The 27,357-nt window shown below is 37.3% G+C and overlaps 1 protein-coding gene across 1 annotated transcript in view; it reads left to right on the forward strand.

The window, feature by feature from the left end:
* RELN (reelin) overlaps nucleotides 1–27,357 on the forward strand; it is a 495,668-nt gene that overhangs the window by 278,336 nt on the left and 189,975 nt on the right. The window contains exon 11 of the mRNA XM_029918775.1: nucleotides 17,506–17,651. Coding sequence (XP_029774635.1) covers nucleotides 17,506–17,651 — 146 coding nt within the window. The remainder of the gene's footprint in view (nucleotides 1–17,505; nucleotides 17,652–27,357) is intronic.

The following is a 27,357-nucleotide window of genomic DNA, read 5'->3' on the forward strand; positions in this document are numbered from 1 at the left end:
ATAACTATTCTTAGCAAATCCATTGGTAAAGGAATAGGTAATATTCTTATTTATGTTACCTTCTCTTTTAAGGCTGGGGAGTCACTGGCACAAAAACATTCACTTACTCATCCATTTAATAAGTGTCTCTGAGGACTCACTGTGCCGTGTCCTTGGCTAAGAATATAACCACAGAAAGGCAGATAAACTTCTTCCCTTCATGTGGTTGTTAACTTAATTGGCGTAGTTAGGTATGTCAACATGCAAATACAAAACTACATAATTTCCATGATCTGCTGGGAAAGTTAGAGTGCCCTGGAAGTATAATATACAATACCAAACCCCGACCCAAGGGATTAGGAAAGCACTCCAAATAGGGAATCTAAGCAGAGGATGAAAGGTAATTTGGATTTGGCCAGGTGGGAGGAATAGTGTTTCTAAAATCTGAAATCTCATACATAAAGACTGGACAGTGAGAGCACAAAGCCAAAAGGTCTTAGACAATGTTCAAAATAGTTGTCTAACAGATTTTGAGTTGAGACTTGAAATAGTTAAGTCTGGAGATGTGGCCCAAAACCCTGAGGGTCTTGCAAGATGCTGTAGAGTTTGAACTTTATCCTGGAGGTGATAGGGAGTCACTGAATTGCTCCAAATAGAGTGACAATCAGATTTGATTTTTTAAATATACCTTTGAGGATGGAGGTTGGAATGGAAGGGAGAACATACATGTAGGAAGACCACATAGGCAGCTTGTAACAGAAGTCCAGTGGGAGAGCATGTTGGCCACACTTAGGGGAGAATGTGAATGGATTTCAAGATTTTTAGGAGAGGGAATGGAGAAGATTAGGACCGATGGAGACAATGAGGGAATAGCAGGTGTCAAGGACAAGATTTGGGCAGCTGGGTGGATGGCAATGCAGTTCATGGAAATAAGAAACTGAGAAGGAGGAGCAGGTTCACAGAAGTGGGGTTCACTCTGGACATGTTGATCTTTTTTAATGAGATATATTTGATATATAATATTATAGTAGTTTGAGGTGTGCAATGTAATGAGTTAATATTTGCATATATTGCAGAATGATTATCACAGTAAGTTTTGTTAATATCCATCAGCTCACATAGTCACAAAATTTTCTTCTTGCGATGAGAACTTTTAGATCTATTCTCTTAGCAACCTTCAACGATAGTCACTCTGCTGTATACTGTGAACATGTTGATCTTGATAACCCTGGGGACAGGTAAGAAGAAATATTTGGTGGGAGGTTAGATGAAGCTATCAGGAACTCCAAAGAAGTTTGACAATTAGCAGCATTTTGAATAGAAATTGAAGTTATAGGCTTGCCTGCCCAGAGTGTGTGGAACAAGAACTTGTACGTAGGTAATATCAAGAATACCACTCAGGTTCCCAATATATGAAAATAAAGTGCAAGTATAACTTAGAGAATTTTTAAATTGTGACTCACTGGTATAAAAAAAAGTCCTGTGCTGCATGAAGGAGGTGAGATCACAGGAGTAGCAGCAAGTAGAATATAAACATCTAAGATGCTCACCTCCTTTTCATGTTTTTTGAATTCTCGAAAAAAGATCCAAAATTATTTAGAAACCCTTCAACACAGGAACTCCCCTGATAAAATAACACTAGACATTTGATAAGTTGGTGAAGTCACACAACTGACTGGCATTAGGAACAGACATCCTCCTTGCTCAATGTGGGAAAACACCCAATAAACCTATGGAAATTCATTCTGACAAAGACTGTAAAACCTTGATCCTTTTACAGAGAGTCCATGGATTCCTTTTATATGGGTGTAGAAAATAACCATTGTAAAGATATCACATGTCATATCCCACTACCACTTGATTAAGAAGGATTTCTATTGATGTTGTTCAATACTGGCAAGAAGACATAAAATCCCAGGAAACACATGGAGACCTAAGGGCCTGGGATTCACATCCTTTTCCAAGGGTGATCATTTATCACTTCAACTCAGTACCCTTTACTATATAAATGCAATTTTTATGCCTTGTTTTACAAGCTGTTATACTAATCTAATTAGCCATTTGGTTTTTTAATGGTTTGTATTTTAGTACCACCCATAATAAAAATGCATGAAATGTGGTTTTGCTTCAGTAATGTTCAGTTAAATTACAACTTTGTGTGGGTTGTAGTTTTGCTTTGTGGTCCGTCATTCTACTCCCAAGCTTAGCATTCACGTATATGAGACTTGCCTAGTGACCTATGGAAAAAAAAACCACTATAGTATAGCATGCTCATTGACTTGGCTATCAGGTAGAAATTTTTCTCTATTGTTTCTTTTTGAAAATTATTTCTAAAACTTTGCAATAATATAATCTAAGAATTATCACTTTAATCTGCATGTCTCTGTTTTTGCTCTCTGGCTCAAACATCTGAGCATGAAAAAAATGCTTTTACCAGGTGATGTGGAGTTCTAGAAATAAGAACTGTTTATATAAACTGTACGGAATTTCTTCATTAAGTACTGCTCCTTGGGACGCCCAGGTGGCTCAGTCAGTTAAGCATCTGACTTTGGCTCAAGTCATGATCTCACTGTTTGTGGGTTTAAGCCCCACATCAGGCTCTGTGCTGACAGCTCAAAGCCTGGAGCCTGCTTTGGATTCTCTCTCGCTCTCACTTTCGTGCTCTCTCTTTCTCTGCTTGCACTCTGTCTCTCTTTGTTTCAAAAATAGACATTAAAAAAATTAAATATTGCTCCTTTACTTAGTGGCCTCTGAAATGAAAACTGAATACAACCATTTAAAAAGCATAAGCATAGGGGCGCCTGGGTGGCTCAGTCGGTTAAGCCTCTGGCTTCGGCTCAGGTCAGATCTCACGTTCGTGGGTTCGAGCCCCGTGTCAGGCTCTGTGCTGACAGCTCAGAGCCTGGAGCCTGCTTCCTGTTCTGTGTCTCCTTCTCTCTCTGCCCCTCCCCCTCTCATGCTCTGTCTCTGTATCAAAAATAAATAAAAACATTTTTAAAAATTAAAAAAAAAGCATAAGCATATCTCCATGTTTCTGTTGATACGGGGCATGTTTTACATTGCCTTACTTTGGACTTGAAGTTTCGAGGATTATGTTTGCTTGCTCTATTACATACTATCTTTTCTGTGTTCCAAGTTTCCAAGATGTTTACCTCTTAGCTAAAGTAAAGAGTGAGCCCAACAGCTATTGAGAAAGTCTGCTTAAGTACAAAATAGAGTTTAGTTGAGGAAAAAATGTCCAAGCAAAGACAGACCACTCTTAGTCTAAGTAATAAGGGCTACTTTTTACTGAGCACTGAATACTTCAGGTGCATGCATACATACACACACCAGATACACACACACACACACAATTTTATATGTATATAAGGTATATATTGTCTCATATAATTTTATCTTTATAAACCTATAGAGCAGGTGCTATATTAGCTCCATTTTACAGATGTGGAAAGTGGACATAGCAGTGAGTAACTTGTCCAAAATATCCTTCTCACCCATGGGAGAGCCAGGATTCAAATATAGGAATCTGACTTGATCTTGATTTCAGTCACCACATGGCTTTGCTCTTAGAAGTCTTAAATATAAAGTGTCCTGATTCTATTTGTCCCATTTTTCTTCTCAACATCCATTAGTTAAATTATCTGCCCATTTTCTTCCCCATCACTCTCTGACTATAGGTTAAAAGATTCTTGTTCTCCTATTTCTTGATCTTGCTCCAGCTTTATTCCATTTGTAGTGCACATTCCTTCCTCCAGAAGACTGATTTTTATACATTGGAATTTAGTAAGTTCAGCCCAAGCGCTAGTCACTTTCTTCTCTCTCACACTATAACAGCTGATTTCATGTTCATAGTCCTACCTACTGGTCCATCACGGGTATTGACTGCTGAGCTATAAAGTGAACTTAAGGGAAGGGAGTATAATGTCTTCCTTATGGAAGCTAGAAGCATGTGCAGTAATATGTATGGGAGGTGAAATAGCGTAAGAATGGTAGGTGCTCATGAAAGAAAAAAAATTGAAGGTCTCATGACAGCAGTCTGCCTGTGATGAGGGTGTTAAGAGACAAGGGTCATACAAAGGGATGCCACTGACAAAAACTCCTGCATCATTCCTTCGCAGAAATGCCATGGTGGTGCTCCCCCCACCCATACTCATGACCTTTGATGGCCTCCTGTGTGGGCCTAGAGAATGCTCCCTAGGATGTTAATTCAAGGCCCAGCCTAACTTCTCATCCTTGTCTCCTGCTCCACTGTGCTCCAGCCTCATGCAGTACAGCATTTCATGCTGCCACATATGTTTCCAGTTCCAATGTCATTGTCTGTGTGAACTTTTGCATAGTTAATGTCTCCCTCCTCTCTGTGCTAGTATAACTGTTAGTTGAACAAGCAGGAGTTGGGGTTGGAGGCTGGCTGTGGAAAACAGGTACCTCTGTCTTCAGATTCATCTGAAGGCTTTTTTCTCTCTGCCCTCTTTGTGGGTTCCAAGACTGCTGATAGACCAAATAAGTCATCCAATCACTTTAGTCTCCCAAACAGTCTCAGTTCAGTCACAGATATGATCAGGTTACTGCTGTAATCCAAGCTCCAAGCCTCATCCGTAGCTTCTCCCCTCCTCCAGCTTAGGCCTGCTGCAAGGGGAATGGAGGCAGTGATCAGCTCCTTCTCCTTCCTCACCTCCCTCATGAGTTTCAGCCTCTGAACTCTCCAGGGCTGGGTCTGCAGGAAGGAGAAGAGGCAAGAGGCAGATAGTGTTATAGGCTAGAATTACTGCTTTCTAGGCCTAGCGAGAGATCAAAGCTGGCTCTCTCTTCTGTCTACCTTTGGGCTCTTTGGAAATTTCCCCAGTCCTCACTGATGCTGGGGAATCTCCCACCTGCCATTCTTTGATGCATGTCTCATGCCTCTGCATTTTCAGCCACTGGGCCTCTGGCTAATGACTACAACCTCTTTCTGCTGAGGGCTTCTTGCCTCTCCAGGGAGTCATATGGGACTGGATCTTAGAAAAACTAGGCTGTTTCTTATATCCTTGGGCCCAAGCCTACTCTATAGTAAATATCTGCCTTGGATCAATGATTGAGAGGAAAGTTGTAACTTCTAAGCACAGCCCACTTCTTCCCTAGCCATCTGCCAGGCAGCTCCAGGCACTAGCCCAAGCCCATATACAGTATACTGTCCAAGTGCTATTCTCAACATCCAATGCCCCAGGCTTGGGGAGAAAAGAAGGTACCCTCCTCCCCGATACAGTCATGGATGGGACTCACAGTGTACCACCAACCCTCTCTAAGAAATGCATTCTCTGTTGTCCAGCTTCCCACTCCCATCAACTTCAAGCTTGTATACCTGCAATGTGAGTGAGTGAGTGACTAAGCCCTTTTGCTGCCTCTTTCACTAGGTCCTTATAGCTAGTCCATCCCCTCACCTTAAATGTAAAGTAGTTGCCATCTATTTTCTTGGATCCTCATGATCCAAAACTAGTTCCATTTCAATATCTTGTTACATGGGACGTGAACCCCTATGAAAGAATTGATAACATTGCTTTCCAGTTATTTATGTTTCTGTCTCCTTGGTTGGAACATTAGCGTCTTAAGCTCAAGGGGTATTTCAACCATTTTTGAATCTCCAGTGTTTGGCACATGATGGGTTGTTGTTAGATGTTAACTAATGAATTAATAAAAAGCTGGAAAAATACCAAGATCTAGTTTATGAGAAAAGGAAATGAATTTCATATTCAATGATGACTTGGAGGCAACTGAAGATATTGTGAATGGAACTGGAGACAGTAAAACTGTTAAGAGAATGGGCTTAACTATACGGGTTCAAGTCTTGGCTTTACCGTTTACTAGCCATGTGTTTGGGGGAAACTTATTTTACCTCTCAGTTCCTCAGTTTCCTCATCTGTAACAGGGATAATAATAGTATACCCAAGCTGTGGTAATTAAATAAGAAAATAGATATAAAGCTCTTAGGACAATCTCTGGCACATAGAAAGTGTTTAATAAATATGTGTCTTCTTTATTGAAACTTTGAGAATAAGCTCCACAAGGATGTGAATATAGAAGAAAATGTGTAGAAGGCAAAGGATTGAGCCACTGGCTCTGATTATGAGGAGGGGGGAAAATATGATAGAAAAATATATACCTCACAAATTATATCATCCTTATATGTCACTGAAGTACTGTCAGAATCAAATGCATTAAAATGATTAGGTTGGATACAAGTGTTGCCTATACACATAAGCTTTGGCAATCAAAATAAATGGTTTCCATTGGAATTAAATTTCAATGCCGTTGATATGATTGGAATTATTAATAGTTTCTTTAAGTTTAATTATTTATTTTGAGAGAAAGCATGAGTGTATGAGCAGGGGAGGGGAGGAGAGAGAATCCCAAGCAGGCTCCACACTGTCAGCATAGAACCCAATGCAGGGCTCGAATTCATGAACTGTGAGATCATGACCTGAGTTGAAATCAAGAGTCGGACACTTAACCGATTGAGCCACCCAGGCACTTCAAAGTAGTTTTTTTATTAACAACAAAAGATTTTTTAAATGCCATGGTTCATAAAACAAGGGAAGAAAGTAGTGAGTATGTAAACTGTCTAGCTCATGATCTTGAAAATAATGTTTGAGGGTGTCAGGTCAAATAGGAAAGATGAGAATGATTCACATTCTCAGTGCATATTTTTCTTCTTTAGACTTCTTTTTGGTTTCTTTGGGAATCTTTAATTCATTTCATCTGAGCCTATTCTTATTTATCTCAAGTAGGGCAAAATGATGTAAGACCAAATAGAGTAATTAAGGAGATGTGATCTGGAGAATTGCAATTATAGTCACCAGTTTAAATCTGCCCTGGGTTAGTAGAAGGCCATGACCATCTGTTGGCTCTTTAGTAATTAATATGAAATAGATGTATAACAGTATTGGCTTTTAATATAGAATCTGCCCTTATATTTGTTGGGGTTTTTTTGACTCAGGGTCGGTAAGCTGCAAGAGGTTATGGAATTAATATGTTCTTCCTATACAGCTTTCTGTGTTTCTCCTCCATTCTCTTTACAAGTTCATGACCTTGCCTGACTCTTCTTCCAATGTTTTTCCAGTGTCTTGCCCATGTGGAAGAAAGGCACACCACATTCTTATGCTTCTAATTACCATCATGATGTTTTATTTCCCACAAATCCCTAAGCAGCCCTTTGTTCATGACTGAATAGGTGGGGTTTTAAATGCCAATAAATACAGTGCTGCAAGTTAAAAATCTCCCCAGAGCACCACCCTCATTAGCAATCTCCTGGAGTAAGCAAATCGGGGACTCCCAAGGCAAGCCGACTGAAGCCCCCTCGGTATTGAATCACCTGTCTTAACTATTGCTTAATATGATTTTGCCTTCATTTACAGTATTGCATTCCATTGTGGCTTTTATAGATGATTTCTAGAATAATCTAGAATTGTCAGTTATTCCTATTCAAAAGATACAGAGGACACTGCCAGTTCATCTGCAATTGCTGGAAAAACTATCACTACCACGGCTGCCATCATGTGGTAGTGCCTCTCTGGCAGGTGGCTGTGGGTGTTTGTGCCATATTCCTTGTGCCTGAAGCGTGGGAATGATCAATCTTAGGGCAGCTTTGGTGCTCCAGCTTTATGACAGTGGTCTTGGTTTTGCCATCAAGGTTTAAGGGAAATGAACCAATTTTTTAGCCCTTTCTAGTTAAGACATGTTGTAGTCTCAAGGATCAGCATTTCATCTTGGGTAGGATTCTCATATCCAGGAATGATTCTTACACTAGCATGGATACTACATCATAATAAATAATAATAGTAACCCTTTGATGATAAATCATAGTAGCAACAATAATAAGACTAGTAGTAATGATGGCATTTCATGAATGCTTCATAGGTGCCAGAACTATGAGGAAGGCCTTATCATCCAAGTTTTTAAATCTATAGTAGAAAAACAAAGAAAATGGAGGGTTAGTGCTCCATTTTCCTTAGTCACTCTTGGAACATCTGGACAAATCCACCAAAGTAACCTCTTTCCAGCTCCTCAAACATACATCCTGCAATCTGAGAACATCCTTAATTTCAAGTTCAAGGAGAAACGTAAATGTAAGTTTCTGGACAACCAGCCTGGAGTGGCCATGGCCTTCTTTCCGAAACTCACCATCAAAGAGAAGGGCCACAGAGATCAAGGAAGCACTCAGAGGAGAACCCGGGGAAAAATGATGAGGAAAATGCTGTGAGGAAGTATTTTGGTTTTGTTTTTGGTTTCTTTGTTTTTTTTTCCTGTTTTCCTCATGCTTTAATAGTACCCCATGAAAGCAGAGCCTCCAAATGAATGTGTATACCATTGAGGCAAATATTAGTCAAGCAGGTGCTTCATTTTGTTTGTTTGTTCTCATCCGAGGTGGCAGCCAAAATTTGTATTTTGAAAGCATGAATCATTCATGATTCTTTGGTATCTGTGTATATGTGTGTATGAGTGGGAGTGTGTGTGTGTGTGTGTGTGTGTGTGTGTGTGTATGTTTTGCTCACTCACCATTAATAAATGTTTATATCTGCTCAGCTAGCCTGGTTCCTCTCGTCTTGTAAAGGCATAAATCACTGGCTTCTGTCAACTCTGGAATTGACCCACAGATTAAATGCAGATCGCTGTCAGATAGGTGCTGTTCCCCATATTTTTTATTTTTAAGAAATCTTCCCACTCTGATTGCTGTGCCTGAACCTGCTAATCTTTCTGTATTTATTACCCTAGTTCATTGTGTGGATAGCAAAGAATTCCAGATTACTCCTTCTCCACATTTATGTCAACTTGTGGTGAGAAGTAAATCAAAGTTAAATGTCACAGACTCTGTTCTGAACTTTTGTCCTTTAGAATAAGCTGTGATTCGATCCCATGTATTTAAAAGAAATTCCCTTAAAAAGTAATTTAAAAAATTTTTCAAATTTATATCAGAGATTTAGAATCATTAAATATAGAGAATTTAGAAGGGTCATAAATTAATCTTTTCTCTATTACAACTTTCATTTAGACAGATTGCCTCTTCTTTACTATATCTACTGTTGATAAATATGCAATAATAATGACAATTTTCCTGTTTAACAAATACCAAAGGCCCTAATGAAGACAACAGCAATTAGGTAAATCAACAACCCATTAAGGAGAAGTATTAAGTCAGAACAGGAGAGTCTATTAATTTTCTTATAGCTCTTGTACATTAAGCATTTGCCAAATTTGTTGTCCCAGTGGACGCAAGGCAAATCTCCAGTCCCGAATAAGAATTGGAGCTTTCATTCTGAGATTCTGCCATCACCTAACACTTGTGTCACAAATTGTTGAATTGTTAATGGAGAATAAAAGTTATTATGTCCGCATTATGAAAAAATATAATTTGTCTGAAAATATAAAGTCTTAATGCAATTTGAGGCTAATGAAAAAAATCTTAAGAAAAATGGCAGAAAGAATGATCGCACTTAAAGCAGAACTGACTTTTAAAATGTGCGTTCTGGGGGATGTATTCCCCTGGCCGATCAATATCTGTCTCCTGTCATGCCCAACTCGTCTTCCAGATATTAAGCACCCCAGAAAAAGTTTTCAACAATCTATTCAATGGTTTTATTTTTTAGAGTACAAGGGAAAACAGGAGGAAATCAGATAAGCTTTCCAGAAATGTGCTTTGCAAGTCGCTGTACTGGAAACTATCTGGTGCGTAACTTGAGGGATTTGAGCCCCGGCTCTCTAATGAGGATAAACCTGAGCTCAGTAAGACTTGTGGCTAGTCCATGTTCCCATGTCTTTTCCCATTAGGAATCGGAACGTTAACGATGACTTTCTGGCCAGATTCCAGCTTGGTTAATTGCATGCTGTCTACCTAAATTCCCTTTGCTTGGGATGTTCTTCACTTTGGATTGCGTTGCTCTTATTGTCATGTTTCCCCCAAGAGGTGGATGTATGACATTGTAGAATGAGCCAGAATATAATTTGTCAAGCTAATAAGAGTACTTTGGGGATGAAGGGTTAAACATAAGTAGTGTGGTTTTCACAATTTCCTTCCAATGCTGCCTATTTGTATAGTAATTAATGTGGAATAGCATTAGTGAAACATGGAATTGAGCCAAATCACCAGGACAAGGGTGGCAATAACACGGACTCCAGTAATTTTGATAAAGTCTACTGAAGATAACTGTTCCAGCAAATCCCAAGAGCCTCCCTGACTGATGCACCCTTTTATTTGTTTGTTTGTTTTGGTCTGAAGTTGACACATTGAATCACTAATTAATTAAAGTAAGGTTTGTTAAGTGAATGAATAAAAATGGGGGCAATTGGTTGATTTCCTGAGATTCACTAGTCTTTAGTAGGCATGCTACCTACAGTATTCCATCTAATCCTCACAATTACTCCCATTTCACAGATGAAAAAACAGAGGCCAAATGGATTCCCCAAGATCAAACCATTTTGGTTTTCATAGCCAAGTATGTTTTATTATAAAGCCAGCCCTTTCATTCCTCAGTCTCTTGCAGCCTCCCACGTTGTGCCTGGCATCCTCGGCCTTAATTTGAGAAGGCAAGTCTGAAAACCTCAGACCCTGTGAAAGTCAAGTTGATCCCCATAGACAAGGTTAACAACTGCCCTATGGAATTTTACATTGTTATTCTTACTCTCATTACTCCAATTCAGATCTGTCACTATTGCCATTTTAGAGTTGTCATAACTATTGCCAAGTTAATTATACACTTGTCACAAAATATACCATAAATCGAATCTTTATGAATCTTGGTACAAAGTGGTTCAAATGTGAATGCTAAATGAATCCAGAAAATAATGAGAAAAAAATATACTCTTTACGCTTCCTAAAATTCACTCACCATGGTTGAATCTATTGTGTTGACTAGAGAAAATGTACTTCATCCCTCCTGCACCTGGACTGTGTTCATGGCCAAGTTTTTGGTTTTTTAACTGGCATTAAATTACCTAAAAATTGTATGTGCAGAAAATGACAGAAATTCAATTTGCCTCATGAGAGAAATAATTCTTTTCCTATTTTGATTTTTTAAATACCACATGAAAGTCTGTACCTTTAAAGACCATTGAACCAGGATGTAGAAAATATGTATTTCTATGTGATAATAGTACAGTGAGGCTTAGGAAGCACAGTGATGTGCGGGCTATAAGTCAGTTAATTTCCAATCACTCGATCACACATCTCACTTTAATCCAGAAACTCCTATACCAATATATTTTATTTCCAGCCAGACATTGGCTAATTTATGACTCTGCCAACAATGCCATTTTAATTAATTTTATTCATCTTGTTTCTCTTTCCTCTGCTCCTCACATCTCATCTATTTGCATTGCCTAGATTTTAATTAAAAAACCTCTCCTCTCTAAGGAGCAATCTGAAGTGGCAAAAATAATCACTTAAAATATTACAGTCATTAAAATATTGGCTGTGGTGGAAGCCATGCATTTTCAATTTTCCTACAAATGATGTTTTAGCTTCCTTTTAAAGTGCACTTTGTATCTGAATTGTCTGCCACCAGCCAGCTTGGCTATCAAAAATGGTCTTCCAGCTGGGTGGGCTGAGTGACAACTCCTTAATGGAGGAAATGGATGGCTCTCTGCGCATGTGGAGGGGAAGCCATACCAGGCAGATTTCATTCCATCTGCCACCAGCTCCCTGCAAGCTGGCATGGCCCAAATGCCCAATATACTCATTCCAACAAAAAGGATATCATCAAAAAAAATAAATCGTAATGTTACAGACACCTGAAAGAATCCTCGGGGCCATCAGACCCCAAGGAGGTAATATTACGAGGGGCCTAGGTGTTCATCTTTGACAGAAACCTAATTAAACTATGGTGGGGGCGATTGCAAGTACTTTTACACGTACAGAGGTGAGGCCATTACCATTTTCAGCAGAGTATAGGCAGCAACCTTAGAAAAATGCTGTCCTGAATTGTGTCCAAGGACTTGTTATATTGAGGAATTTGTACTGATTATTCCTGTTGATGCTTTTCTGAATGGCAAATTTCTGTCACCTAGCTACACTGTGTTCTGCTTTTCAAGTAAAGGAAACCCGTTTAACTGTGAAGTAGGAAAATAGTTTCGATTAACAAATACAAACAAATAAAGACTGTATTTAAGGGTTTTTTTTTTAATTGGAGATCTGTAGTACTCAGAAGTATAAAATGTATGTCATTGATTAGTGCTAAAATAATGACACAAAGTAAAAATAATTATAACTAGTATCATAATTAATGTACCATAGGAAGGCTGGATATAGAAATACTTAGAACCATCTTCAGGATTTTTATCTTTATTGTGCCCTGAATACATGCATAGTTACCTGATATATAGTCACCATAAGTCAGTCAAAAGCTATGACTCAGGAAATAAAGTTTTATGATCATTTGCTCAAAAAAAAAAACCTGATAGATTTTTAGTATACTCAAAGTACTCTTGAATTCCGAAATATTCTTGTTTTTTTATCATATCAAGAGCTCATATATCTTACAAAGTTAGATATTTAACTATCCTTTGAACTTGTTTAGATTTTTATTGTTATTGCATGTAAATGACGTGAGTTTGAATAGATGCTGAACAAGAACAGCTGGGTATTAAAATCATTGAGAGCAATTTCCTGAAATTCTTTTCATACTTCCAGTATGAATTTTGCTTGGATTTTAAACATAGTATACTAATATTATACAATGCAAGTTCATCTGTAAGAAAAGTGGCAACAAGTATCTTGCATTATTAAGTTTTCCTGTCCTCAGAGAATTTTTGGTAATCTGCCAAAATTTGGAGGGCTTTTAAAGTTCTAGTTGATGGTTTTATCTGCCCTTAAAGTGAATGAATGTTTGCAGTATTTTTACCATATGATATTGTGGGTCATAGTCTTTTACATTTTACTGAAGGTTTTAAGTTGATCCGAAGATTTTAGTGATTATTCTAATGAGAAAAACAATTAAAAATAGATTTAAGGGTGCCTGGGTGGCTCAGTAGGTTAAGCCTCCGGCTTCGGCCCAGGTCAGATCTCACGTTTGTGGGTTCGAGCCCCGTGTCGGGCTCTGTGCTGACAGCTAGCTCAGAGCCTGGAGCTTGCTTCCAGTTCTGTGTCTCCTTCTCTCTCTGCCCCTCCTGCCCTCATGCTCTGTCTCTCTCTGTATCAAAAATAAATAACACATTAAAAAAAAATTTTTAATAGATTTAAATATGTTTCTATTTCTCTGTCACCTACTACTAAGAGTATGGAATATAATAGCTTATTTTTTGGAAAAAATATATATGCAGAAATAAAATTAAGTGATTCTTTTATACTACACAGAAGTTTCAAAAACACACTTTCACATGTAATATTACTTCTGCTTCTAACAACAGCCAGAAACTGAGGCCCAGAGGGGTTACTGACTTATGCAAAACCATGAAGCTATTAAGCAGAGCAAATGCCTTGGAACATACCTTCTGATTCCAAGCCTGAAACTCCTCGAGGATGGATACCAATTGAGTTTTCATTCTTTGCCATCTTGATTGTGTTTGGTTTCTAGTATTTTGTTCTTTTCCAGTCTTCATCCCCTCAATTCATGTAAGTGCTGAGTTAATTGAGGTAGATTTTAGGGGAGGGTTCAAACAACCCCATAACCAAGCAGGCCATGGATTGCCATCCAGAGGCAGAGACACAGTATTAAACAGGCAGCGATCCAGGGATTCTATCCCAATTCAAATTCATTTAGTCACACATTCTTAGTTTGAAGAATATCTGGGAAATCAGGCCCATTCTAAGATTTTGAGCCCCTGTGACCAATTTTAAAATACAAATCATACAAAACTCTCACTTGTCTTGTAATTGATTTAGGAATCCTCAGAATGAGAACCCTAAACTGTCTCCCTACCTTTCACAGGATTCTTTTTTTTTTTAATATTTATTTGAGAGAGAGAGAGAGAGAGAGAGAGAGAGAGAGAGAGAGAGAAAGTGTGTGCGCGCGCGCAAGTAGGGGAGCTGCTAGGAGAGAGGGAGACATAGAATCCAAAACAGGCTCCAGGCTCCAAGCTGTCAGCACAGAACCTGACATGGGGATCAAACCCACAAACTGTGAGATCATGACCTGAGCTGAAGTCGGATGCTTAACCAACTGAGCAACCCAGGTGCCCCCCTTTCACAGGATTCTGTATGCAGTCAGCTTCTCAGTAGGCCCATTCCTGCTCAGATGGTTCAGGAATACACCAATTTCACACCAACTATCCCCTATTTTATAGGCCCAGTATTACCTTACTGGTTTGCATTACCCTGACTCCAAACCTTGAACACACTGGGCTCTGCTCAGAATGGCAGAGACAAATTGTGTCTTGCTCTCCTCAGCACGGTGGGGAGTCAGGGAGCCATCCATTCCTGTGTGTGTATTCTGTGAATCTCCAGACCCTGCTGCCCAGAAAATGACAGCCCCATCGTGCTTTGATCAAGGGGAGGTTGAGCCGCCTCCTGCTGGGCTGTGCTGTTTACTTTGCATGTATCACAACGTTTTTTTGGTAACGCGTTGCAGCACGAAGACTGAAGAAGAGAACATTCAAAGATCACCTCCTCCTCTCTACACCCAGAGGACTTTGGGCCAATTTAGGAAGGGAGAATGGAGCTCACTGTGAATTTTCTCTTAAACCTGACAGACAGGATTAGAAGATTTGTAGTACAAAGACTAACACTGACTTAGAAACCACTGTCCTGTTTGTTTGAATTTATATTTGGCATTATTATTCTTTTCCTACAAGTTGTTAAAGAACAGCTCCTTCCATATTGAAATAATAAAACTGCTAAAAACTATGCCATTATATCCTTCATGGAAACTTGCCAAAGACAGAACCTGCTAGTTTTTAGATCCTACCATGATAGCATGAAAATTGATTAATGTTCAATTAAGTTGAGTATTACTATTTTTTCAAATTGATTTATTTATTCATGATATGGTAACTGTTACTTGTGTTTCATATGCTGGCACTACTGTAATTACAGTGTCAAAAAAGTATATTTGGTAGATAATTTTCTGTAATTATATAATTACAAATGGTCTATTCAACTACCAAATGTATTTTGTAACAGCAAAATCACTAACAAAAAGATCCTTTAAAATTATTTCTATTTTTCTAAAACACCAATTCATTTTAAGTTTTTGAAATAAGTTTAACAGTATACAGTTAAACAATATCTAGTTTTATAATGACTTTTTTAACCTAAATTTTCCAACTCAACTAAATTAAAGTATATAGCAAATATCTGAATAATATAAATTTTTAAAGAGTTGCAAAACAATTATTTGTAACACAGAATCTTAAAATATTAACAAACAATTCTGAAGCAAATGGAACCAAAATTAAAATAATTAAATTGGTATTTAGCCAGGAATGACCAAGGTTTCATGTTAAGGGATCACTCTTTTTACTATGTACATATGTCCTTTTATTCTGTTTTCACACACATAGGTATTTCATGTATGGCTTTTCCTTAGACAATGACTACATGAATCCTTTGCACTGAAACTGGAGTCCTTATATTAATTCCCGATAGACATAGGTGACAGTTGTTCAGGATTCCAGAATGTAAAGATAATTGTGAAAAACGTTATTTAGAGTTCAGTGGATTTATTAGGAAAGGAATCTTTGTTATTCTAGTTAGCATTTGGGACCTTTACAGGATAACAGTAGTAGATCTTTGGGTCTTACCCTTTGATATTTTCTGTTTACTGTTAAATAAACTGAACTCTAGTTTTGATCGGTTTGGGTGGGTTAAGGATCACATATAATGAGCTCAGTTTAGCATCCATGAATAATGTGTATTCACTGTGGTGTGAAGAAGATTCTCAGGCAGGTGATGCACGCTGTACATTACAGTATTATCTAAGATGATGACAGGCTCCATGGGTGTGCCTCATGTGTTAGCGCTGTGAAATGACTCCCCCAAGATCATATGCTCTGAATCTCTTGGACTTCTGGAAGCTTATTTGCTTTTTCAGTAGAGTACTCGGATTCTTCCCTCAGTTGATTTTACCAGCTATAGCCAGTTTTAATTGCCATAAAACATTTCTGTGCACACATTACTCCCCTATTTTAGGATACCACTGCCAACAGAATATTATAGAGATCTCTTAGACTACTACTTTAGATTTTTACTCAGTTTCCAGTCTAATACTCCAAATCTTGCCTACTTATCACCTTGGTTGTTCATTCATATGTGACATTCAACTTGGATTTTTATCTATACTAAAGAACTGGAAGCCCTGTTAATCCATGAAGCCTATGCATTTAGACCAGCCCTGGACAGTGATTCCTACCTTTTCTCATACATTAGTCCTTACCATCTGCTGTCTAGCTTTGAGATATATCTTTGATATCTCTCAGTGAGACTGGGATTTTTCAATTGCCAAACTACATATTATTATACTTCATTACAAACCCCTTTCTCCAATGCCTTCCTTACTGCCTTCTACATAGTGAGTTCTCCATAAAAGATTAATTGATTACTTGAAAAGACTTAGCCCATATCATTCATTTATTGAATTGTTCAACAAATATTTTTTAATTCCTGTATAAGCCAAGTATTGTGTTACAGCAAGGAACAAAATGGACATGATCTCTGCTCTAAAAATCTTAGAGTGTCTGGACCAAATATTTTCTGTCCACTTTTCTTCCTATTTCATTTTCAGAGTATATAAAGCTTAAAAGAATGTTTGATCTTTCTGTTACTAGTATTTCTGTATTCTTATTACCAAAAACTAGTTAATAAAAACTTACATTTTTTTGAAAAGCAAACATTCATTTTTCTCAGAGTTTGATCTTACCTTTGACTATTCACTTTAAGCTGAAAAAATACATGTTAAAAAAAGTACCACAAGAAACTCTTCTTTTTTTATTCTCTGTAAACCTTGTGTTCTTTGGAAGAATAACAGAGACTTTGATTTTCCGGGTCCTTACTGTAAGCATCACACACTACTTAGGTCTTGTCAGGAACTTTTACTCAAAAGGGAGCTGAGAATACACGATCATATCAGGGATTACTTTGACCTTTTCTGTATTCCCTGTTTTGATTAGCTGGCTTTTCCACTCACATTCCATTTACAGACAAATTGTGAAAGGTGTGAATGGCAAGCCAGAAATATATAGAATATTGAAAAGGTCAGTGTGATTTAGCCCATAAGCACGTTATTGAAAATATATGACAAGTCATTATCACACTTAATTCCCATGACAAGGACTGGGCAAAGATGGGAAATTATGCCAATTAAAATATTCTTGTTTCAAACCAAAGACTGAAGTGGCAAAGCTCAAATGGCCTCTTGACTCCTCTTTTGTGATAACTTAATAAGTTAGAAAGAAATTGTAATTGAATTAAACAAGACAAAAAGAGGTAACAACCTCTTCTGATTTGAGAGTCCATCATAGCGGCAATAATATAATGACTTCTCTAAAAACTCTAATTATACATGAGTAAGACAGATACAGCTACAAAACCAATTCAACAGCCACCCCATGCTCTCTTTTCATCTACAGCATAGCTGTCAGTCAGATGGGAATTCCATTTATTTCCATGGAAATGAAGGCAGCGAGTTCAATTTTGCCACCACCCGGGATGTAGATCTTTCTACAGAGGATATTCAGGAGCAGTGGTCAGAAGAATTTGAGAGCCAGCCTACAGGGTAAGTAATTGCTACCTCCCATGCTGTGCATAGCACTTATATTTATTCCACTGGACATATTTTAAATGCATATTACTAAATAGCAAAAGCATAATTAAATAAATGCTGATTATTTTTTATCATAGACAGGACAAACAGGTCACACTTCTCCTAAGCATTCTTCATTAAATAATCAACTATTTTATATATATTGAAAATTTATAATTGTGAATACCTTTTAACTTCAGCTAAAGCACTTCTATCTCACTTTTGTTTATTCAGCTTTTCCTGGGAGAAAGTTTTTTTCTATATGTATAGGATACAAAATCTACTACTATTATGTTGAGACTTTCGGTTGTCTTCCTGGGGCTGGAGATTTATAGATGCTGCTACCTAATCTTCTGTGGAATGTGGTTTTGATCTATAAAAATGGTTTAGGGAGTAAAATTTATCTTTGAAAGATTTTTAAAGGAGGAATATGGGGCTGACATTGAAGAAGAAGAGAGCTAAAGCACTGAGCATGGTTTGGTGGTGGTATTTTCTGGCCATTCTGAGCCGTGTGCCTTCTGGATCTTGTGTCCCTAAATTATTTCCTCTTAATTGAGGAGCATATATCTAGAAGTTAAAGTTGAAAAAAAAAATAATAGGTTCAGAGAATCTAAATTTATAAGGTAGTGTGAATGGGAAAGAAATTCTAGAAGTTTTTTTGAATAAATATATGTGACCAGGTCCTTATTGTTTAGTGCCTTTTCTAGGACTGTGATGGAGATGAATGAAATTAACCTAAACTGTAATTTTATAGTGACTATAAAATAGCAATAACAACTGTTAACTGTGAGAAACTTTTTTCAGAACACAACATTTGAGGTGGCCATGTCTGTCTGATCTCAACAAATTAAATCAAAACTGGATGGAACTTGTAAGTGCCCAAGGGGCAAGAAGGCCCTGGCTCTCTTGGGTTCCCTGCCTCCCATGCATTGCCCAGGAACTGCTTTCAGACTCAACAGGACAGAAATCTGGCCAGCAGCCTGAGCTGCCACTGCCTCTGTGACCTTTTGCCTCCACATCAGGATCTTTCACTTGAAAGTCAGATTTCTGCTGTGGCTCTTCCCTGCCTTGAGGAAGTCCAGCTTGTGGGGCAGGCCAGGCATGCCTCTGAGGGAGGTTGATACTTTAAGGGAGCCAGTTCCTTCAGAGCCTAGCAGTGAGCCTAGCCCTTCAACCCATAAAGTTTTTCTTGAAGCTTCCTGGCACCTTTGAAGTTCTGTGTCTTGTGTGGCTTGGGTTTCTCCTTGAGGGACCCACACCTACTGTTCTTCTATTTCATCTACATGATCTCCCCCAGGAGATCCTACATAGGGCTCATTCTACTCCCCTTACAAACCAGTAGGCTTTAATGGGGTTCAGAATTTTGACAATGCAAGCAAGTCTTCTTTACCTATCTTTGGGAGGTAAGGAATCATCACTAGCATATCAGTTCTCTCCTTCTGATTCCTGATACAAAAGACCAATTCAAAACCCTTTCCTGGTTATGGAGTTTGACAGCCTATAGAAGAATCCCTAATCTTGAAGCACAAGAGACTCATTGACCTCTGCTCCTTCATCTGGCCAAGCTAATATCATCCAGGCAGGAGTGAGGAGTCATCCTTTTCAGTGGATGTGTCCCCCACATCCCCTGGAGACTCAGATGATTCCCAGTGATACCCAGCCCCAGATAGAATTTATTTTTATTTTTTTAAAAAATGTTTTTAATTAACTATTTTGAGAGAGAGAGAGAGAGAGAGAGGAAGAGCACAAGCGGGGTGGGGGAGGGGATGCAGAAAGAGAGGGGGAGAGAGAGAATCCCAAGCAGGCTTTGTGCTGTCAGCAGAGCCTGATGTGGGGCTCAATTCCACGAATCATGAGATGGTGACCTGAGTCAAAATCAAGAGTTGGATGCTTAACTGACTGAACCACCTAGGTGCTCTGCTAAAAATTTATTTATTTACTTATTTATGTTTATTTATTTTTGAGAGAGAGAGAGAGAGACAGGGACAGAGCACAAGTGGGGAAGGGCCAGAGAGAGAATGAGACACAGAATCAGAAGCAGGCTCCAGGCTCTGAGCTGTCAGCACAGAGCCTGACAGGGAGCTCAAATTCGTGAACCATGGGATCATGACCTGAGCAGAAGTAAGATGCTCAACCAACTGAGTCCCCCAGGCACCCCCAAAATTATTTTTAATATTGGCCTTCATACCTGCCTATCCCCTATCCTACCATGCTTTCTTTCTATTTTTTTCCAGCTTGTTGCATCATCAAAGTCATCTGAAAGAGAACAAAAGGAAAGCTTTTTTGAATGGATTAATGGTCCATCCAGTAATCTGCTGTTAATATTAGTGAAGATTTAGTACAAACAGAAAACCATGAATAAGGCTTAGAAAATGATTGATTTTATATAAGAAGAAACCCAGTATATCTTAGATAATTAATCTACAAGTACAGAGATATAGCTTGCAAAAAATTACTCCAATTAACACAGCAGACATTCCGTTTTCACAGAGCACTAGTGACATAAGAGAATTTGTGGTTAAACCAAATCATTCATCCCCCAAAACAAAAAGAGAACTAAAAGTACTCATGTGTGAAAAAAGGAACTAAAGTGGGGCACCTGGGTGGCTCAGTCGGTTAAGCATCCAACTCTTGATTTTAGCTTGGGTCGTGATCTCACAGTTTGTGAGTTTGAGCTCCACATTGGGCTCCGTGCTGACAGTGTGGACCTGCTTGGGATTCTCTCTCTCCCTCTCTCTTTGCCCTTTCCCTCCCACTTCTGTTTCTCTCAAAAATAAATTTAAAAAATTTTTTTAAATAAGGAAAAAGAGCTAACGTCAGTACAGACACAGAGGAACGTCAGAACAAAGGCCATCCACTCAGTGACTCAGGTGGTTTCAGTTATGCTTGTTGGCCACTTCTCAGTCCTGAGATCTATCAGAGCTTTGGTCACAGTTAAGAAGCTAATACTTTCAGGCCTTGGCATTGTCAGCAGGTCTCTGTTCCAATAAAGTAATGTGCTTGATAAAAGCACCTGTGCCATCCTAATTGGTATACAATTAATTCATCCGAGTTCCAAAAATAGTACATGATTCTAGCACCTACATTTTATGATTATTTGCAGCTTTTCCCCTAGAATATCAGGCCACACCCCCCAGATTTACCTTATTTATGCTCTCATCTGGTGGCCCAGTCATCCCACTTGGCATTATGTTATAAAATATAAAGGGATAATGAGAGGATGTAGTGTTTTCTGTGGTTGCAGTGATGATAAAAATGCTGGTTTAGTCCTGTGTGTGTGTGTGTGTGTGTGTGTGTGTGTGTCCATGTGCCCTCTCTGCATTCCTCCACTCCCAAATGTTCCTTTATTAGTCTAGGAAAGAATGCGGTCATGATCATTTTTAATCATAGCTTCAGAAATCCTCTCACAAAATCAAATTAATGTGACATATTATTACCTAGGGTAAGAGCTGACAAAGAGAAACAGATGAGGAATTTGGAAGTAAAATCTTGATGTGTTTTGTTTAACCAGCCAGGTTTATTAAATATTTCTCTTATTCTTCAACCCAGTCATCATCACCCACACTGACAATTTATCATTATTGGCCCACCTGCTAAAATAGAAAACTGGGGCGCCTGGGTGGCTCAGTTGGTTAAACACACGACTTCGGCTCAGGTCATGATCTCAGAGTTCGTGAGTTCGAACAGCTGACAGCTCAGAGCCTGGAACCTGCTTCAGATTCTGTGTCTCTTTCTCTCTCTGCTCCTTTCTCTCTTTCTCTCTCTCTCTCTCTCTCCCTCTCAAAAATAAATAAACATTTTTAAAAATCTAAAATAGAAAACTTAGATAGTAAATTAGAATTGATTGAGCTCTCTAGCTTTGAGGTGACTTTTTTAAAAACTAAAAAATTAAAGAATAAGTTAATTAAATTGTTAACCCATGTATGATATTTTCCTTTCTGTTAACTGTGTTTTTCTTTTATAAGGTTTACAAAAGAGAAAAATGAATATGTGGTCCTCTCTAATAATTTCAAAACACTTCATAAGAAAGAAAAGAAAGCCATGATCATTATGACTATTTTTGAAGTCCACTTTTCCAAATATTCCTGTTTTCCTACCATTTGAGTCAAGCTATTTGATCTCACATTACAAGGATGCGAGAGCTGTTTGCCTCTCATATCTGAAAGCTGTCCTAAACCCGGTGTTCATAGGTTTATTTTTTTAAGTGGGATCTTAAAGGGCTTTTTTCTTTTATTCCTAAAGAAGACACATCTGTTACTTCAGCAAGAGAGAGACTTTAATGAATACACTGATAATTTATGTGAGTCTTTCTGAACTTTGGTGTCACTTTACAAACACATCATTTAATTAGCAACTACCATATCTCACCTAGCTGAGACTGTCTTTAGGTGGGAGGGAGCTTTGTAAAAAACACACTGCTGTGATATAGATTTTGTATAATTCTCTTTCATCCCAAATGCAAACACTGTATGTTTTTACTCTTGAAATACCTTTTTTAAAAAATCTTGTTTCATTTCTATCACTAGAGAATCCATGTTAAAGAGGAACTCCACAAAAGTAATGAATATTTGAATATTGAATCAAGACAACGTGCTCTAGTCCTGTCCACCTGTCCCAAGTCCTTAGAAATTACAGAAAATGAGCTAACATCTATAATGACACTGTAAAACAAGAAAATGTGCCCCAGTTGGGTCAGAAATTATAAAGGATTGTACAAAAAAAAGAGAGAGAAGAGGAAGAGATCTGATAGAATCCTATTTTCTTCTTCTCTCTCTTTTTTTATGATAGGATTTGGATCAGGAATCTGATAGGATTCTCTCAGATCTTTTCCTCCTTCCTGAAGGAAACTATACCCCAAAGCACATGTTGAATTGTTGAATAAGACACTAAAAAAGATGTCTCAACAGTGCTCTGGGACACAGATGCTGGACACAGGAGTCGGGACAGGGCTCTGAAGCACTGCTCTAGGGACTTCCAAGCAGGTGGGTCCCTCAATACACCTGCTTCCAAAGGGAGGCTTCTGCTCCCAGGAGCAAGCAATGGCTGTGGACACATGGAATGGAGAAGCCGGGCAATGCAGGCGACTGGAAATTTCAGGGGGAATGGAGACCCCCTGAAAGTCATTCTGCCCCCATCTGTGGCCATTTTTACACCAAAATGAAAGAATAATAGCAGATACAAAATAAGCAAATAATCTAGAGTCAAAAAAATCTTAGTAAAAACAACTCCTTTTAAAAAAATCATCAAACTAAAGAACTAAGATTTGAGAAAATAAAAGTAGCAGAATAAACAAATGGAGATTTTATAAGAAGCATAATTAATATTCTCAGAGGGATAGGAGAGCATATTTTATTTGAGAAATTAAAACAGATTTTATGAGGAGAAAATAGAGATGTGAGAAATGAAAATATATGATTGTTGAAACAAATTTAGTGCATTTTTTTTCTCCACTGAATATCAGCATAGACAGAGGTAAAGAACAAATTAATGAGCGAGAAATTTGAGTCTTGAAATTTATCCAAAACTTGTGGTCACTGGATATAAGAAAAAAAGATGTAAAATATATGAGAGAATTTGACTCCTCTGATGTTAGAAAAATAGGAATTTCTAAAAGAGAGGTCAGAGAGAATATATAGAATATAATATTCAAAGGTTTTGCTGAAGTTGCCAAGATTGAGAAAAGAAAGAGAAACATAGTCCCTGTGAATGAAATGTTTAGCAAGATAAATGGGAAAATGTCCAGTCCTAGAGCACCAGGAAGAAACTTCAGAACACTGATGAAGAAATCCTAAAAGCTTGTAGGTGAGATTCATGGTACTTTTCTTGGTAGCACTAAGCTAAGTTTTAAATAAAAATCAAGACATTACCTAGTTCTGAAAAAATGATTCAGATAATAAAATTCTTGTGCACTCAGTACAAGTCTTAGGAAAAAACAAAAATCTTCACTGCTGTACATATATATGAACCTCATGGTAACTTTGTTTTTTGTAGATAACCAAAAACCTACAATAGAAACACAAAAAAATAAAGTGAATGAAACCAAACATAACACTGAAGAAAACCATCAAACCACAAAAGAGAAAGGAACAGAGAAGAACTACAAAATCAACCAGAAAACAAATAACAGAATGACAATAAGTACATACCTAACTTAGGATAGTGCTAAGCAAAATGAGGAAGGATATAAAATAGCATGGATGCTGTATTTTTTTGTTACCCACACGGGAAAAGATGACACCATAATGTTAACAGCCATTATTATCTCAGGCTAGTAGGATAATGAATAATATTGATTTCCTTCATTTTGCTTATATATCATTTAAAAGTTTTTTACTGTAATTCTTGTGTGATAAAGTTAGAGCATCCAAAAAAATAATTACTTTAAATGCAAATGGACTAAATACCCCAATCAAAAGACATACAGGGGCTGATGTATTAAAAAAAAAAAAGTAAGATTCTTTTATATGCTGCCTGAATGAGACTTCAGATACAGAGACACACAGAGACTGAAAGTGAAGGGGTAGAAAAAGATATTCCTTGCAAATGGAAATGAAAAGAAAGCTGAAGTAGCAATACTCATGCCAGATAAAATAGACTTTAAGACAAAAACTGTAATAAAAGACAAGGGCTTTATATAATGACAAAAGGGTGATTCCAGAAGATGATATAACATTTGTAAATACTTATATTGTACAAATGCAATGTAAAGCACCTAAATATATAAAGCAAATATTAACAGACATAAAGGGAGTAGTCGACAGCAATACAACAATAGCAGGAGACTTTAATACCCTACTCTCCTCAATGGATAGGTCATTCAGACAGAAGATCAGTAGGGAAACATTGGCCTTAAACAACACATTAGACCAGATGGAGTGAATATATATATAACATTTTATCCAAAAACTGAAGAATACACTTTTTTCAGGTGCACATGGGATGTTCACCAGGATGGATTATATGTTAGACCACAAAACAAATTTCAGTAAATTCAAGAAGACTGAAATCCTATCAAGCATCTTTTTTGACCATAACAGTATGAAACTGGAAATCAACTACATGAACAAAACTGGAAAAAACATAAACACAGGGAGACTAAGCAGTTACTATATAAACAATGGGTCAATGAAGGAATCAAAGAGAAAATAAAAAAATACTTTGAAATGAATGAAAATGGAAATACAACTTTTCAAAATCTATGTGATACATTGAAAGAAGTTCTAAGAAGGAAGTTCATAATGATACAGCTTACCTCAAGAAACAAGAAGAATCCCAAATAAGTAATCTAACTTTATACCTAAAGAAAAGGAAGAAGAAAGCCCAAAGTTAACAAAAGAAAGAAAATAATGAGTAGAAATAAATGAAATAGAACCCCTCCTCCCCCAAAAATCATAGAAAAGACCAATGCAACTAAAAGCTTGTTCTTTGAAAAGATAAAATCAAGAAACGTATAGCCAGAATCATCAAGAAAAAAAAAGACCCAAATAAAATCAGAAATGAAAGATAAGTTATAACTGACATCACAGAAATCGACTACTATGACCAGTTATATACCAATAAATTGGAAAGAAATGGATAAATTCTTAGAGACACACAGTCTTTTAAGACTGAATGACAAATAGAAAATCTAAATAGACCAATGACAAGTAATGAAATTGAACTAATAATTTTAAAAAACTCTCAAAAGTCCAGAATCAGACAGTTTCACAGGTAAGTTCTACCAAACATTTAAAGAATAGTACCAATCATTCTCAAATTATTCCAAAATACTAAAGAGGAAGGTGACAGGGAATACTTCCAAATTCATTTCACAACCCAGCATTACCCTGATACCAAAACCAGATGAAGACTTTGCACACACACACAAAAATAACAAGTAAACAAAAGATAATAATAGGCCAGTATCCCTAAGGATAATAGATGCAAAAATCCTCAAAAACAATAGCAAACCAAATTCAACAGCACTAACATGAACATACACCATGATCAAAGTAAAATTAGTTCCACAGTTGCAAAGATGGTTCAACATCCACAAATCAATCAACATCAGTCCACAGGTTATCAACATTATATTAACAAAACCATGAGTAAGAATCATAAATTCATCTTAATAGATGCAGGAAAACATCTGACAAAGTTCAACATTCATTTATAATAAAAACTCTTAAAATGGATTTAGAGAGGACATACCTCAACATTATAAAGGCATATATGACAAACCCAGAGCTAAAATCATACTCAAGGTTGAAAAGTTGAAAGCATATCCTCTAAGATTGGGAACAAGACAAGTGCATCAACTCTCACCTCTTTCATGAAAGAAAGTATTGGAAATCTTAGCCACAGCAACTATGCAATAAGAAGAAATAGAAGGCATCCAAATTAGAAAGAAAGATGTGAAACTGTTATTGTTTGCATATGACATAGTAGTTTATGTAGAGAGAACCCTAAAGACTTCACCAAAACACTGTTAGAATCAATAAATTAATTTAAGCCACTTGCAGGATATGAAATTAACATATCAAAATCTGATGCATTTCTGTACACTAATAACAAGCTGTCAGAAAAAAAATTAAGAAAACAATTCCATTTATAATTTCATCAAAAAGAATAAAATATGTGGGAAGAAATTTAACCAAGGAGGTATAAAACCTACGCTGAAAACTATAAGACATTAAAGAAAGAAATTGAAGATGACACAAATAAATGGAAAGATATACCATGCTCATCGACCGGATGAAAAATCTTACTGGAATATATATACTACCCAAAGCATTCTAAAGATTACATGCAGTCCTCCTCAGAATACCTATGGAATTTTCCACAGAAATAGAATAAAGAATCCTAAAATTTTTATTTAAAAAAAACCCAAATAACTAAAGCAACCTTGAGAAAGAAGAACAAAGCTGGAAGTTTTTCACTCCCTAATTTCAAACTATACTGCAAGCTATAGTGATAAAAACAGTATAGTACTGGCATGAAAACAGATGCATAGATCATTGGAATAGAATAAAGGGCCTAGAAATGAACCCACAATAGTCTGTGGGTTAATCTGTGACAAAGGATTAAAAATATACAATGAAATAAAGACTTTCCAATAATTGATGTTGAGAATACTGGACAGCTACATGCAAAAGAATGAAACTGGACCACTTTCTTACACCATATACGAAAGTAAAGTCAAATGGACTAAAGACTTGAGTGTAAGTTTTAAATCAGAAAATTCCTAAAAGAAAACATAAGCACTAAGCTCTTTGACATTGGTCTTAGTATTTTATGACCAGTCTTCTTTGGTAAGGTCAACAACAGCTAAAATAACCAGATGAAATTACATCAAACTGAAAGTTCTTGCACAGCAAAGGAAACCATCAACAAAAAAAGACCACCTACTAAATGGTTGAAGATATTTGCAAATTACATATCCAGTAAGAGGTTAATATCCAAAATCTGTAAAGAACCTGTACAATTCAATATCAAGAAAACCATACCCACAAAACAAATAACCCAGTGAAGAAATGGGCAGAAGACATGAACAGACACTTCTCCAAAGAGGACATCCAGATGGCCTACAGGCACATGAAACGATGCTCAACATCACTCATCATCAGGGAAACACAAATCAAAACCACACTGAGATACCACCTCACACCAGTCAGAGTGGCTAAAATGAACAAATCAAGAG

The sequence above is a fragment of the Suricata suricatta genome, chromosome 2 (assembly GCF_006229205.1).
Source record: "Suricata suricatta isolate VVHF042 chromosome 2, meerkat_22Aug2017_6uvM2_HiC, whole genome shotgun sequence".
NCBI lineage: Eukaryota > Metazoa > Chordata > Mammalia > Carnivora > Herpestidae > Suricata > Suricata suricatta.